The following is a 13,593-nucleotide window of genomic DNA, read 5'->3' on the forward strand; positions in this document are numbered from 1 at the left end:
TTGAGGAAAAGATTCAAGAATATGATATACAACTTACACGAAGAATTTACAATTTTGAAGAACAAAGGAAAATGAATAAAAATGCAAAATAGTTAATTTGAATATTAAAATAAATAGAATTTGACAGAAAAAATTCAGAAAATTGAAATTACGAATTAAAAAAGCTTAAGCATCGCTCATATGATCCCATCCATCTGATTCTTCACTTTTCAATGATCTACTGCACGAGCCCAAGTTAAACAAAGCCTGAAAATTCGGTTTTCCCACTTTGTCCAGGTCTTCAAAATAGAATTTCAAAACAACAAATCAACGAAAATTCGAGAAAAAAAATTAAAAACTCATTATGTATTAATTGAGAAAAAAAAGGAAAAACAAAAACGAAACAAGATGAAAATTAGATACCAGAGCTTGCTACTTACAAAATAAACAAAAATATTTACATACATGTTGCATCACTAATAAAATGAACTTAACGTATCAGTTAGAACATGGAAAAATGGAAATCAAATGTCATTCATCAGATCCCAACTATTAGATGCTTGACTCTTTGAAGATTATCCGTCAGAATCCCCATCGTATTCGAATTGCTGCAAATCCTCCACTTTTGTTTCTTTGTCCCGATTAATCAGAAGTCCTTGAAGTTGCTCGGTAAGTTTCGAAATTTGCTCATCTTTCTCTTTCAGAGCTTTTTGCATTTTCTGAATTTCTTCATTTTTCAGACAATTCTTCATGCTTGCGATAGGATACGAGGAAGAAGCTAAAACAATTTCTTCAGAGTTAATCAGATATTATTAAAACAAAAAAGCTCACCTTCCAACTCTTCTGAAGAAATAACTCTTCTCTTTTTAGTTCCACTAGAACTATGGGAGTTGGTTTCCATTGCATTATCTTTACTGCTCGCTTTTCCTCTATTTTCTGAGTGGTAGATTAATTCGATGTCAGGATCCCTCTGTTTCATGAATTGAGATGATAAACTTTGTGATTTTTCTGAAAATATAAAAACATACTTTTCTGTTCTTGCATTTTTCCGGTAAACATGTTCATAAAAATTTCTTACCATTTCGAGACTGTGCTTCTCTCAAGCTATTTTCTCTTCTCTCGAGCTCTTTTCTCAATCTTAAAATTTCTTGGTTCTCATGCTTTCAATATACTTTTCAAGCTTCAAAATTCTCTCATCTTTTTCATTCATCAGTATCTTATTCTCTGTTGTAAGCTTCTGGATCTTCCACGTTTCAGATTGTTTCTGAGCTTCAAGACTTTCCTTCAAAATGTCAATTTCACTATCTCTAGCAGGCGATGAACGAAGTTTCAAAATTTCTTTCTGAAGCATTGAACATAGTTCATTTTGATTTGGAAGTTGCTCCAGATAATTCAGCCGTTCATCTTTTTCTGCCAATTTTTTCTCGAGATCTTCGATTCGCTGAGTAAGCTTCAGATGATGCGCTTCCTTAAGTTTGAGCTGATCCTTTGCATTTCTGTAGTTTTCTTCGAGTTTTTTAGTCTTCAATTTATTATTTTCAAAAATCATCTCAATTTGATCATTTGCCTGCCAGAGTTCAGTTTTCAAGCGCTCATGTGCATTTGCAGACTTTTGAAAATCCTGAAATATAGTATTTTAATGAGTAAAGAGCTTATTTTTAAACCTTTAGTATCTTGAACGGATTATCACTGTCAAGAAAACCACTTCCAGGAAAAGCACCAGAGATATATTTTATCAAAAGACGTCGTTCTTGTTTTTCTTTTTGTTTTGCCACCTCACAGCGCAAGCATTTAGAGTTCTTCCCGTTCACTTTTTTGATATTTCCTGAAGAGGGAACGGTGCCTTTACGATGAGCTGTAGAGCTTGAAGCTTCAGAGTTACGATCGTCCATGCTCATCTTCCTGCTGACTGGTAAATTTCTTTAAAAGTGTGTCGAAGTTCTGTAATAGAAACAATATTATATCAGAATGAAAATACAAGAAAAAAAAATTCGATATTCAAACGGCAATGATAACCATCTATTGAAAAAAAGCAAACCACATGCTTTGAAATATAAAGATTTTTTTGAATAAGAAATATTGACATAGAAAATATTCCGCCCATGTTTTTATCGGTTTTATGTAGCTGAAATTTCAAAACCAACTGTGGAATTGTGCACGGGGGAACTTTAAAAAGGTCATCAGTGGGAAAACAATATGAGAAAAAATGTACATTCCTGAGTAAGTTGAATATTTGAAAGGTAGAAATATGGAAAATGAAGAAACAAAAATAATACATCAAAGCAACAAAATTGGATCATTAAAAGAGTGAAACTAACTCAAAAAATATCATCAATTTGGTCCCAACTAGAAGTTTCACTTTTTACCGACTCTCCATCCGATTCGTCGTTATAATCATATTCATATTCTTCTATTGGATCCTCTTGATCCACGCGTTTATTATTCTGATTGGTCTTTTGTTTGAGATCAGAAACTGTTTGATCTTTCTCTTTCAGTTGGGCCAGCGCCCCGTGGATTTTTTTAGCTTCCATAAAGTTACCCGAAACATCCTCTGAAGGTCCTTCTGTATTAATTAACGTGGTAACATCTTTCTTCGTAGTTTCGATTATTTTTGCTAATTCCAAAAACTTTGCATCGTCCAAATCTTCATAGTTGTGGAATAAATCTTTAAAAAGGCAACGATATTGAATTGAAGACTCAAATCTTTACCTTCAGGATCGTCAACCATTCGACGTTTTTTCGGTCTACCAGATGGGCCTGGGGCTTCTGAAAAAAAAAGATTGTTAAAAATTGGATATCAAAAAGTCATTTCTGTAATTTGAATTAAAAAATTGTCTAATTTTTTAAGAAAATTTTATGAATTTTAATTAGACTTGCAATTCATTCTTAAAGGAAGATTTGATTGAACCAATTATGATTTTAAATATAAATATAATCTTAATTTTGGTTTTTTTTTTCAAAAATGGGACATCACTTGCGGTCGAAGTTCTCACACGATATTTTGGCAATCTTCCAGTATAACAAGAACATGCACTCACCTTTGTTCGTAAAAATATTTTTCGATATTTGACGGAATATATTTGCATAATCTTTGATTTCAAACTTTGCAATTTTAACATTTTTCTCATGAATTTCTTTTGATTGCTCCCGGATGAGATTTTTAATTTCCGAGTTCCTTTCCTCGATTAATCTTTCAATTTGTTCAGCGTTAATTTCTTGTCGTTTACTCAATTCCGCTTCAAGCGTTTTGATCATTTTTGCTTGAGCCTCGAGTTCCAATCTGTGTTGTGCCATCGAGATTTTTATTGTCGAGTCATCAGTTGAGGGTTCGTCTGAAATGAATGAATTACTTTGCAAAAAAAAACAAAAAATTTTACTAGTTTTCCAGAATTTAACAAAATATTACAGAGCTTATTCTTATTTTCTTTTTTTAACAGTTGAAAAAGTTAGATAAATGTTACTTTTAGAATTACAATTAAAATGATCAAAATATTTCAAAATGTCAGTATTTCATATGATCGTAACACTAGTTACCTTTTGTAGCCTGACTTCTAAGTCTTTCCAATTCCCTAGTAAGGGCAACGACATCCTGATTTTCGTTGTTTCTAATATACTTTTCAAGCTCCAAAATCTTTTGATCTTTCTCCGCTAATTCTAGCGAATGTTTCATAGTAAGCTGACAGGTCGTTTCATATTCCCGTTCCTCAAAATCGTTCAGTTTTTGTTCTTTTGTCTCCAATATGCTTTCGAGGTCCTCAACGCGTTTCATGCATCTCTGGATGATTTCTTCCTGGATTTTCTCTTGGGCTTTTGCTTCTAAGTTTATTTTATTAAGAGCATCGAGTTCCAGCTTATTGTGTTCAACAATCATATTAATCTGATCGTTCGCATGTTTCAGTTCGGCTTTTAATTTTTCTTCTTGCTCGATGCTTTTTGTCAATTCCTGAAACGAAAAAATAAGTAAAACCTTTTTTCAGTTTACTTTAAAGTCCAATCAGGAAATTAGTCACATAAAAATTTATTAACTGCAGAAATGTTTTCGGTTTCCCTATTTGCATTGCTGATAGTTTCATTTTTTTTAGCGACCAAACATAGGGAAATGAAAAATATTGTTTTTTTTTCAAATTCGTGCTTTGAGCTATTTTTATTGCCTGGTATAAGGTCTTAAAATTTCAAGAAAATAACACTGCACTTTGAAAAAAATTCAAGCCGGAACGGTCAAAAGTCGGCTCATTTTTGTACATCAAACGGCTATTAACCGGTGACTGGCCAAAGAGGGGCCGAAGATTGCTCGAACTACATCTTTTGTGGCATTTTCAGAAGTCGTTTTTTAACAAAATCTTTAATAATAATGTTTCAATTCGATTAAAAAAACATACATCTCTTAATCGCCATTTTTGAAGATTTCGAAGAAAACTAGGAACATTGTCATCCAGATTGGAATAAAAAGGGCGTTGTATTGGATTTGATAGTGCTGGCTTCTCGGAAAACCGTTGAAGTACGACAAACATCTCATCAATTATTGTTCCATTTGCTATTATGTCATTCACAATTTTTTCGAGGCCTTCCTTTGTGATAGTATTCAAAATATTCAACACATTCTTCGGGTGTTGATCATCTTCTCCAACTTCATTTGCTTCATCTTCCTCGGTTTTTTGGGAAATTTCAAGTAATCGCTGGGCAATGGATTCTAAGTTAGCTCTACGCCGTGTTGTAAAACGATCTTCCATGATTGAAACCTTATTGAATCAGGTAACAGAAGAAATTCTCTGAAATTTCAAAAAATTCCATTTGAAACGACTAGAAAATCAATCATAGACTCCGCCCTTATAGTAAGTTTTTTTTTCGCTCAAAAGTTTTAGTAGAACAAAATGAGACCAAACTCAAACAAGTATAAAAAAGTATTAAGAAACAAGTTTAGAAATAAAAAAGGTGATTCCAACCTTCAAGAAACATGATTTGAAAAGATATATAATAAATTAATTAATAATATTTATTTTGTTCTTGAGCAAGAAAATAGGTTTAAAGTATAATAATTGGTTTCCGTAAAAATGAAATCCTGAGAATGAATGTGAGCAGTTGAAATAAAAATAATGAGAAAGAAGGAATCAAGAGGCATACGAATGAGAAAATGCATTTAAAAATATTAATGAATCACAGAAAAACTGTCGTCCAAAATGAAATATCGAAATCCTTATTTTTGAAATAAAAAGTGAAATTGAGTTACCGCGAAAGACAAACAAGAGTTTTTTGGAAAAAATAAAAAAAAAGTTATTAACAAATTACGGACCCAATCTTTTTCAATAAATATATAGCAAGACCATGTAGAATTTTTTAAGGGATTTTAAAAGTCATCGTCATCTGATTCAACATCATTTTTTTCTTGTGTTCCTGTGATAACGTCGCCTAAACTTATCATACTCTTCATCAACATCTCAATTCTTTTCTCATTCAGTGCAACGGTAGATTGAAGTTCCAATACTTGTTTCTTGTGGGAGGCTTCTTGATTTCCATTGCATGATACAAGATTTTCCATTCTTTCTCAGAAAAAATTCAAATTAGATTAAATTGTAAAACGAAGCTGTAACTATAAATTTTTGGTTGTAACAGAATCTAGATTAAAACATGAATTTTTAAAATTGAACTTTATTTTGTCCCTTACAAAATAAAACACTATTTCTACTATTTTTCTGATTTCTTAATTTTATGTCAGTACTTTTAATAAAAGATTTTTGTTCGTCAAAAATCGGAATATTAATTAGAAAAAGATTCGGTCAACTAGCAAAACACCTTTCTGTTCATGCGAACGTGTTTTTTTTCAAAATGAACTTACAACATATCAATATCAATTTAAGAAAATGACATCTTTAAATCTACAATGTGCAAACATAAACAAAACTCGAAACATTTCGGATAGAATTGCAAGCATTAGCACATACCTACCTACTATGGAAGCTTACAATGAAATAAATACTGACCTTACATAATAGAAACTCACTTACCTTCTAGACTCTTAACCTTCTTGTTTAAAACCTTCACTTCATCGTTATTTTCAACGCTAACATTTCTAGATGTACAACAGGAGTCGCTATTAGTCAGATTTTCCTGCAGGTTATACATGGGTCCAGCGTTCAATGCGGCGTCAACAATTTTTTGGTAGTTTTCATCGAATATCTTTGCCATCTTTTCAACTTCAGTTGAAGATAAAACTGATTTCCTTCCAATTTTTTCTTTAAGATCTTCAATTTCCCGGTCTTTCTCAACATTTTGTCTATCTTTCAATTCCTGAATTTTCTTGATCTGCTCAGATAATTCTTTCCGTTTTATTTCTTCTTCCTTGAGAATTTCCGCTTTTTGCTCTGAAATGTTTTAATTTAAAACAGTTAACAAGTGTTTAAATTTTTTTGAAAACAATAAAATAATTATCAAATGCTTAATTTCCTTACCTTCAAGTAACTTCTGAATTCTTTCGCTCTCACTTGATTTGTATTTTTCCATGTTATCATTTGCCGTTTGAAGATCTTGATAAACAGTTTCAAAGTTCATTTCTAAATTTCCAAGATTTTCAACTTTGAGTTTCAACTCCCAATTAATTTCCTCTGAGTACTCTTCCAATGTGGAATATTTTCGTTTTATCTTATACATTTCTTCCGAATGAGCTTCTTTTAGATTGTCAATTTCAATATGATAATGTTCCATCAAACGTTTAGTTGTAGATCCGCCTTCCTTAAATGCGTCGCTGTCCATAATTTGCTGAAAATCAGCTTTCAGAGAATCAATTTCCATATCTTTTTTCTTAAGTTCGTCTCTATGCGCTTCTTGAAGAGATACAATAAATGTTAGATGTTGTATTCTTCTTGTATTCATTTTACATTCGTCTGGCTGAGCATTCTCAAGAATTCTGAAGTCAGTACGGCACTCATTTTTCAATTTGTATGAATTCATCGGGCCTTTAACCAACCTTAGTTCTTCTTCAAGTTTATGACATTTTGTTCAAGCATACCATGGGAGTCTAGTACAGATTGGAGAACAGATGACAAAATATCCATATCTCCTTTAAGTTTATCAACGGTCCTCGTTTCTTCTTGAAGCTTCACTTCGGAGTCTTTCAGAAACGTTAAGGATGCTTTGAGCTTATTATTATCGGAATCAGCTTCAGTGTATTTTTCATTCGCTTTCTCTAACTGCTCTTGAAGTTTCTCAATTTTGTCCAAACCTTGGAGAAAGAGGAGATGAAGTTCTTTAGATTTTTGCTCAGAACTGAAATACAAATCCAATCGTTTAATTATATCTTTCTGTTCTTTTAAATCGGTTTCAAGAGTTACACGTTTTTGATTCAATTCTTTAATTCGATCGTCTTTCGATGATAATTGTCTTGAGGTTTCATCAAACTTCACTTGCCACATTTGTCTTTCTTTTTCATGATGTTCAACAATCATTTCAATTTGCGCTTGAGCTTGTGCTAGTTGGGTCTCTGGCCCAGAAGTTGAGTCCATTTTTTTGTATTTACTAAATGAAATTAATAACAGTTCACGCTTTTAGAAAATAAAAGGATATGATAAGAAATGCATCAAAATATACGAGAAAAATCGTATTTTCCCTGTTAGACTTGAATGCTTAGCGTTGACAGCTTATATGTATCTCGCTTTGCTCTGATTTTATCATAAAATTGACAATCTACAAAAATGTCAAACTTTTTCTTTTTCTTTCGACTGATCAATCTTACAGTGTTCTCTATAGTGCCTTTCTATAATATATTTTAGGGTTCTTTCTGTATTAAAATATTCTATTAAAAAATTAGTAAACTTGTCTGCAACTGAGTTTTGTTGAAGAGCTTTCAATTTTGCTTTCAAAATTTTTTTTTGATTTAAAAAAATGCTTATCACCTATAAATCTGGAACTCGACCAATAACAATACTTTTTTCTACGCGTTTTGTTTCAAGGGACGGGGCGTTTGAGGAAACGAAATCTCCAAAATTTCAACTTGCGCAGTTACTAAGTTTGTTCTGCGCAGATAATAAAAGATGTGAATTTTTTTTGGAGAGTCTAATGATTTCTGGAGTGTTTTATTGAGATATCCGGTCATATTGAAATATTTTGAGAGAGTTTTTACAAAGCTCAAATTACTTCCAATAGCAAATTTATATAGAAATTATGAAATAAATCGCTTATGGATTGCTCTTTGAAATATCGGAGTTTTTGGTGTTTGCGTACTTTGATGAAGTTGTTTGCCAGTTGGAGAGAATCAATATTTTACGCACATTACCTTTTTGAAAGGGGCGGGACTTAAATTAAGAGTTTGAAGTCACGAAATCTCCAAAATGTCAATTTACGCAGAGTTACTAATGAGAGTTTGTTTTGTGCATACAAAGAAAAAGATAAAAGTAGTTTTGAAGCCTTTGTTTACACAATGAAATAAATCAATAAACAACACAAAAAGTACATTCGAAAGTTTTCGAATTTGAAATTATATTGACCAATGACTATTGAAACATGGAAAGTTTTTGAATTGAAATGTAAAATGAGGTGATAATACTTATCAGAAAAACAACAAAAACAACAATATTATAATAGATATAATTCCTCAAAATAAATTCGAAAATGTTGACTGAAAAATGAGAGTTTTGAGATATGAGATTTCTTGGCTCGAAATGAGAATGCAAAAACTTGAGATCTTCAAGAAAGTAAAAATAACAAACAACAACAAGAACAATAGTAATAATAAAAAAATGAGTTCATTTCCAGGGTTTGATGTGTTAATCTATTTGGTACAGTTATTCATGAAATAAAAGAGTATTTAAATGTGTTTCGAAACGACAACACAAACAAACAAAAAACATGCGAATCTCAAATTGATGGAGAAGTGCGAGAGAAACACGCTCGCGTACTACGCTCATATGCGCGATGGCAAGTAGCGTCTTTTCTCTGACCTCCATTTCTCTGACTGCCTGAATCTCTGACATCCATCGCATTCTCTCGTCTCTCACGCAAATGCAACATCAGCTGAGCGGGCTTCAGACCAACACTGTACACCCATTGTTGTGTTGCCTCGCTTTCCTGCATAGACGGGAGAAAAGACCTCCCGGCAGGAGGACACTGAGAGAAAATGACCCATTGAGAAAGTGTGAGATACGCAGAGAATGACGTATGCATAAATTGGACATCGAGAAAGCGTGAACAGCTGGGCCGAGAATAGACTGGGAAATGCTTTATAGGTCAAAAAATTAGTAGAAAGTTGGATTACATCTGAACACCGGACAGAAGTATATAATAAATTCTTGAATTTTGTCTGATTTAAGGAGCTGAATAAAATGTGGTAGACCATTCCTATTTCAGAATAAAAAAATAAAATACTTCAGCAAAAAAATAAAAAACAATCGAAAAAGAGGATAAAATATTTTGTTAGCTGATAATGTTTTTTATAATCAAAAAAAAACAAGTTGGTAAGTTAAGAATTTTGCTAAACGACTGATAGAGCAAATACGTAGTATAAACTTACTACCAAATGTTCAATTCACATATTAAAAGGCTTTTCGAATTTTTCTTCCTTTCTTTAAATTCTACAGAAGTCAAAAAAACCATTGTCTGTAACAGACTCGGGTCTGTTCTTTCTTTTGAAAAATTGCGATGCTTTTATAAACATTTGGGTTGGTAAACCAGACATGGACATCCGGGCAGGTATCTGGTTTTAGAATTTTATTTTGTTCAATAATTTTCTGTGTTATGAGATAACAGGACAACGAGTTTTTCGAAATCCAGGGAGGTTAAAACGCAAAGTAGATAATAACGAAACGAACCCGAACAATTTATTTTTTTTTCTGTTTCCTCGTAGGAAAAACATTTTAAATTTTTAAATGAATATTTCTAATCTTTCTTAAAATGCTTGACGACTAATTCAGAATCATATTATTTATTAAAACATGAAAATATGTAGATAATGCGTGGAGGTAGTATGTGAGTTCATGTCAGACAATTGGTATATATGCAGAAAATAACAGAATTAAAAATCTGAGCCTTCATTGACTTTTTCCCATCCTTGCGAATCAGTGGAATCCGATGAGCTAAGCACTTTCTCTGCTACCACATTATCATTCTTCCCTTCATCTTGAATATTTTCTTCTGGTTCAATTCCAATGTCTTTCAACGCTTGTAATGTCATGCTAAGATTATGAGCTTGTGTTTCCTTTTCTTCAATTAAGCTTGAAAGTCGAGCGATAGTTTCATCGCTAATTTCTTCATTCACTTTTTCAGACATCGATTGATAACGCGCTGAAATTATATTTTGTTAAAGGAGTTTGCGTTTCACTTAAAATTTTATAAAAGAGAATCTCATTTAACATATACCTGCCTGTGTACATGCTTGATTGAATTTTTGCTTGAAAAATATTCGTAATTTTATAATTTGGAATTTGTTTCATGGAGTATTTTTGCATAAACTCTTAATCCTGACAAACTCTGAGCTCCGAGACTGATTAGAGAACGTTAAAAAGCAATATAAATGAGTTTACATAAATATCAAGATAGGCATTTTTAAATCTTCCCGGATATTTAAAGTTTGCAGTATTCAAAACAAAACTAACCTTCCAATCCATTTACAATATTGTCGATTCTTTCAAATTGAACTTTCATTTCATTCCATTTTCTTGCATTTTTTCCCGTTGCAATGATCTTCGAAAATTTAGAAATTTCCATGTCAGTTAGTTCATTAGTTGCAGATTTGTTGATTTCTCGTTTCTCCTCAAAAGTTTCAGTTTCTTTCAATGTTTCCAATTTCATTATTCGGTTTTCAAGTTCTTCAATGCATTGTTCCTTATCTTTCAAAATCCTTTTATGGACTGCTTTGGTGTAACTGAGTTCATTTTTCAACTGGGCATTTAGGGATGCAACAGCTTTTGAGTTATTTTTTACTTTCTCAATAAGTGTTTGCTCCGACTCGCCGAAAATAAGTTTTGGATTGAGTTGTGTTACTTGTGTTATTTGTGTATTCCTTGGTTGCCACTCGTCTTTTTGATCAAGCAAATCGGATATAATTATTCTTAAATGTTCATTCTCCGAAAATTTTGCTTCGTCGAGCGATTTCTTCATTTTTTCCATCTTGCGATCCGAAGCTTCCTTTTCAGACACTGCATCCCCAAGTGCAAATATCTCTTTTTTCTTTTTTTCTACCAAATCTTTGTATTTTTTCAGTTCTTCTTCAAGTTCTTTTGTATCTTTTTGAAGAATTTTACAGTAATCCTCGGATTCAAAACATTGCTCCAATTCATAGATTCTTTGATCTTTCTTCACATTATTTTCTTGCAAAAGTTCAATTTTTCTTGTAATTTTTTCAATAACCAAATCCTTTTCATTCAGTTGAGCAGAAGCTTCACTGAGTTTGACTTGCCAAACAGTTTCTTGTTTTTCATTGTATTCAATGATGAGATTCATTTGGCTTCGAAGCTCCGTCAACTCTTCGTTCATTGTACTGCTAGGATCCATTTTACTGAAAAAATAAAGTGGTATCCATGGAAAAGTCAGAATATAAAACAAGACGTTTTAAAATGAGAAATTCTATAACAAACTTTTGTCTCGATGAAAGAGTAGACGCATTGTATAAAAGGGTGATGAAATAATTCCCTGTTTTATATTTGATTTTCTAAACGCATGCTTCGTTTGTGTACGTATTGCGAAATCTTTTTTGAAAAGCGAAAACTGGGAAAAATTAATAAAAAACTATCTTACCATTCATTGGTTTTTCGACGATCAATTTCCAACTTTTTCCATCTTTCAGATTCACAATAAGTATACAAATGAAAGTCCCTATTTCAAGCTCAATAAAAGAATCCCGAATTTATTTGAAAACTGTTCAGGAAAACGTAAACATATTCCCTCAATCAATAAAGCGATGCATCGTCCTTATAAAAAGTGGACACACACTGCATAGCATGCGGGAATGCCTCTTGCTGCGGACCCCTTTACTCGCGAAGGTCTCACCATGAGAATAGTAACAGATCGATAATCTGAGTGCAAACATAAGAGAACGTAAGATTATGATATCTTTGTGTTGACATATGGGTGAAGAAGAATTTGAGTTTGCCTTTTTTTTAAATCGCAACTTGAAGAATAATCGAATACTAGCATACAATAAATATACATTTATTCAAAGGATATTTATTTTATAAAGCACACGCAAAGAATTTATTTCTTCAAATATAACCAGTGAATGGTGACAATTAAAACAAATTTAACATGTCTTCCGTAAAATTAACCAATAAGGATCATGCAAAATATAAGTAGAATACTATAGAAAATTGGAACACTATTTGGCAAGGAACTGCAAAAATATTGAAAGATCGTGACATATTTGGCAATAAATTGATAATTCAAATTTTAAAATATGAAAATATTCTATGAAGCATCATTATCACTAATTCGATCCCATTGTGCAGATACTCCACTTTTTGCTGAACTCGTCGATTCTCCATCAATATCATTTTTCGACTTCTCTAAACTTCCCATTTGAATAATTTTTTGAATAGTTTCCAATTGATTTGTGAGTCTTTCTATCTGCTTATTTTTTGCTTCTATTGAATCTGAAATGTTTTATACAAGAAACATTATTTTAAAATTAAAAAAAAACATTTCAACTACATACATATGTATTCGGTTTTCTTAATTCCAAAAAAATAACTAAAAAGCGTGTAATTAAAAATTAACAAACCTTCTATGGGTTTTACAATATCTGAGTTTCCCACTGAAACGCCTTCTTCAATTTTCAGACTTTCGACCTTCATATTTAGGGTTTCATTTACTTTACTTAACTCCGATTGCTCAGATAATTTTGACTCCAAAACCTCTTTTCTGAGTGCATTTACTTCGGCTTCAAGTTTCTGATTTTCTTCTTGTGTTTCATAAATTTCAAGTTTATCTTTGGCATTCTGAAGCTTTGATAGATCCAAATCTTTCCGAAGTGTTCTGACAACTTCCATGAGACTTTCCATATTTTTCTCTAACATTTGACAATAATCATGAGTGCTCAGGCATTGCTCCAGTTGCTGCACTTTTTTCTCATTTTCCATGTTTCGAAGTTCCATTTCATCATATTTTCGAGTCCAATCTCGAATTAGTTGATTTTTATCAGTAATTTGGTTTAATGATTCAGAGTATTTGATTTTCAGCTTCTCATACTTCTTTTTATTCTGATCGATTAGCATATAAATTTGATCATTTGAAATTGTGGAATCAGTTTTCTGAAGGCTTTCAGATGATGTTGAATGAGCATCGCTTGCTTCCATATCTTATTCTGAAAATAAAAATTGTTGGAACAATAAAACTATAAGGTTGAGAGATAACAATTACATTAAAAATTAATAACTTCATACAACATCTCCGGTCAGATAAATTGACAAACCGATTTGTCTTTCGTTTCTTATCTCTCTCTTACTCTTTTTCATATCTTTCTGCTCTTCACAGTCTCTTAATCTTGTGTACTATTTCTCCAACTCTTTCGCAACAGCAACTGGGCTCTTTTCTCAACAAAAGATTGGTGTGATCGGGAGCCAACGGTTATTGAGATTTGAGTTACCAATAAACAGGGTAAAGGTGTGCAAGGTAAAAGGCAAACGTGTGAAAAAT

At 32.1% G+C, this 13,593-nt stretch overlaps 3 protein-coding genes, 1 non-coding gene and 2 pseudogenes across 7 annotated transcripts; 1 reads left to right on the top strand and 5 right to left on the bottom strand.

The window, feature by feature from the left end:
* Positions 1 to 554: 554 nt before the first annotated feature.
* Positions 555 to 1,877, bottom strand: C33D9.9 (annotated as a pseudogene). The gene is made up of 4 exons: positions 1,644 to 1,877; positions 1,058 to 1,600; positions 811 to 987; positions 555 to 757 (listed from the first exon to the last, which is right to left on the bottom strand). Coding segments are annotated over exons 1-4 (1,157 nt in total).
* On the bottom strand, positions 592 to 4,748 carry C33D9.6 (Protein CASP; the record flags this gene model as incomplete). Of its 2 annotated transcripts, NM_001380383.2 has the most annotated exons (9): positions 592 to 757; positions 811 to 987; positions 1,058 to 1,600; positions 1,644 to 1,920; positions 2,298 to 2,644; positions 2,689 to 2,745; positions 3,018 to 3,311; positions 3,514 to 3,922; positions 4,359 to 4,748. In NM_001380383.2, 5 exons carry the CDS (start codon positions 4,707 to 4,709, stop codon positions 2,298 to 2,300), a joined length of 1,458 nt encoding a protein of 485 aa, NP_001366747.1. The 2 variants fall into 2 exon arrangements, with proteins under 2 accessions (NP_001366747.1, NP_001263755.1); NM_001276826.3 differs by lacking the exons at positions 592 to 757; positions 811 to 987; positions 1,058 to 1,600; ... (1 more) ...; positions 3,514 to 3,922; positions 4,359 to 4,748 and having other exon boundaries at positions 3,018 to 3,273.
* Positions 4,749 to 5,323: 575 nt separating this feature from the next.
* On the bottom strand, positions 5,324 to 7,475 carry C33D9.5 (annotated as a pseudogene). Its single transcript has 3 exons — positions 6,426 to 7,475; positions 5,982 to 6,338; positions 5,324 to 5,520 (listed from the first exon to the last, which is right to left on the bottom strand). Coding segments are annotated over exons 1-3 (1,604 nt in total).
* Positions 6,534 to 6,554, top strand: 21ur-14385. Its single transcript, NR_056327.1, has one exon.
* Positions 7,476 to 9,872: 2,397 nt separating the features above from the next.
* C33D9.13 (uncharacterized protein) lies at positions 9,873 to 11,880 on the bottom strand. The gene is made up of 3 exons (NM_001392357.1): positions 11,701 to 11,880; positions 10,560 to 11,461; positions 9,873 to 10,248 (listed from the first exon to the last, which is right to left on the bottom strand). Exons 2-3 carry the CDS (start codon positions 11,455 to 11,457, stop codon positions 9,980 to 9,982), a joined length of 1,167 nt encoding a protein of 388 aa, NP_001379501.1. The 5' UTR covers positions 11,458 to 11,461; positions 11,701 to 11,880; the 3' UTR covers positions 9,873 to 9,979.
* A 218-nt stretch (positions 11,881 to 12,098) lies between these two features.
* Positions 12,099 to 13,355, bottom strand: C33D9.8 (Shootin-1). The gene is made up of 2 exons (NM_069116.5): positions 12,680 to 13,355; positions 12,099 to 12,551 (listed from the first exon to the last, which is right to left on the bottom strand). Exons 1-2 carry the CDS (start codon positions 13,251 to 13,253, stop codon positions 12,367 to 12,369), a joined length of 759 nt encoding a protein of 252 aa, NP_501517.2. The 5' UTR covers positions 13,254 to 13,355; the 3' UTR covers positions 12,099 to 12,366.
* Between the last annotated feature and the right edge of the window lie 238 nt (positions 13,356 to 13,593).

Source organism: Caenorhabditis elegans, chromosome IV (assembly GCF_000002985.6).
Source record: "Caenorhabditis elegans chromosome IV".
In the NCBI taxonomy this organism is placed as follows: domain Eukaryota; kingdom Metazoa; phylum Nematoda; class Chromadorea; order Rhabditida; family Rhabditidae; genus Caenorhabditis; species Caenorhabditis elegans.

Coding starts and splice junctions, on each gene's coding strand:
- C33D9.8 (NM_069116.5), bottom strand. CDS start 13,253: ATGGAAGCAAGCGATGCTCATTCAACATCATCTGAAAGCCTTCAGAAA. Junction 12,552..12,679: donor TATTGTAAAACCCATAGAAG/GTTTGTTAATTT, acceptor AAAACATTTCAG/ATTCAATAGAAGCAAAAAAT.
- C33D9.13 (NM_001392357.1), bottom strand. CDS start 11,457: ATGGATCCTAGCAGTACAATGAACGAAGAGTTGACGGAGCTTCGAAGC. Junction 10,249..10,559: donor TATTGTAAATGGATTGGAAG/GTTAGTTTTGTT, acceptor ATATAATTTCAG/CGCGTTATCAATCGATGTCT.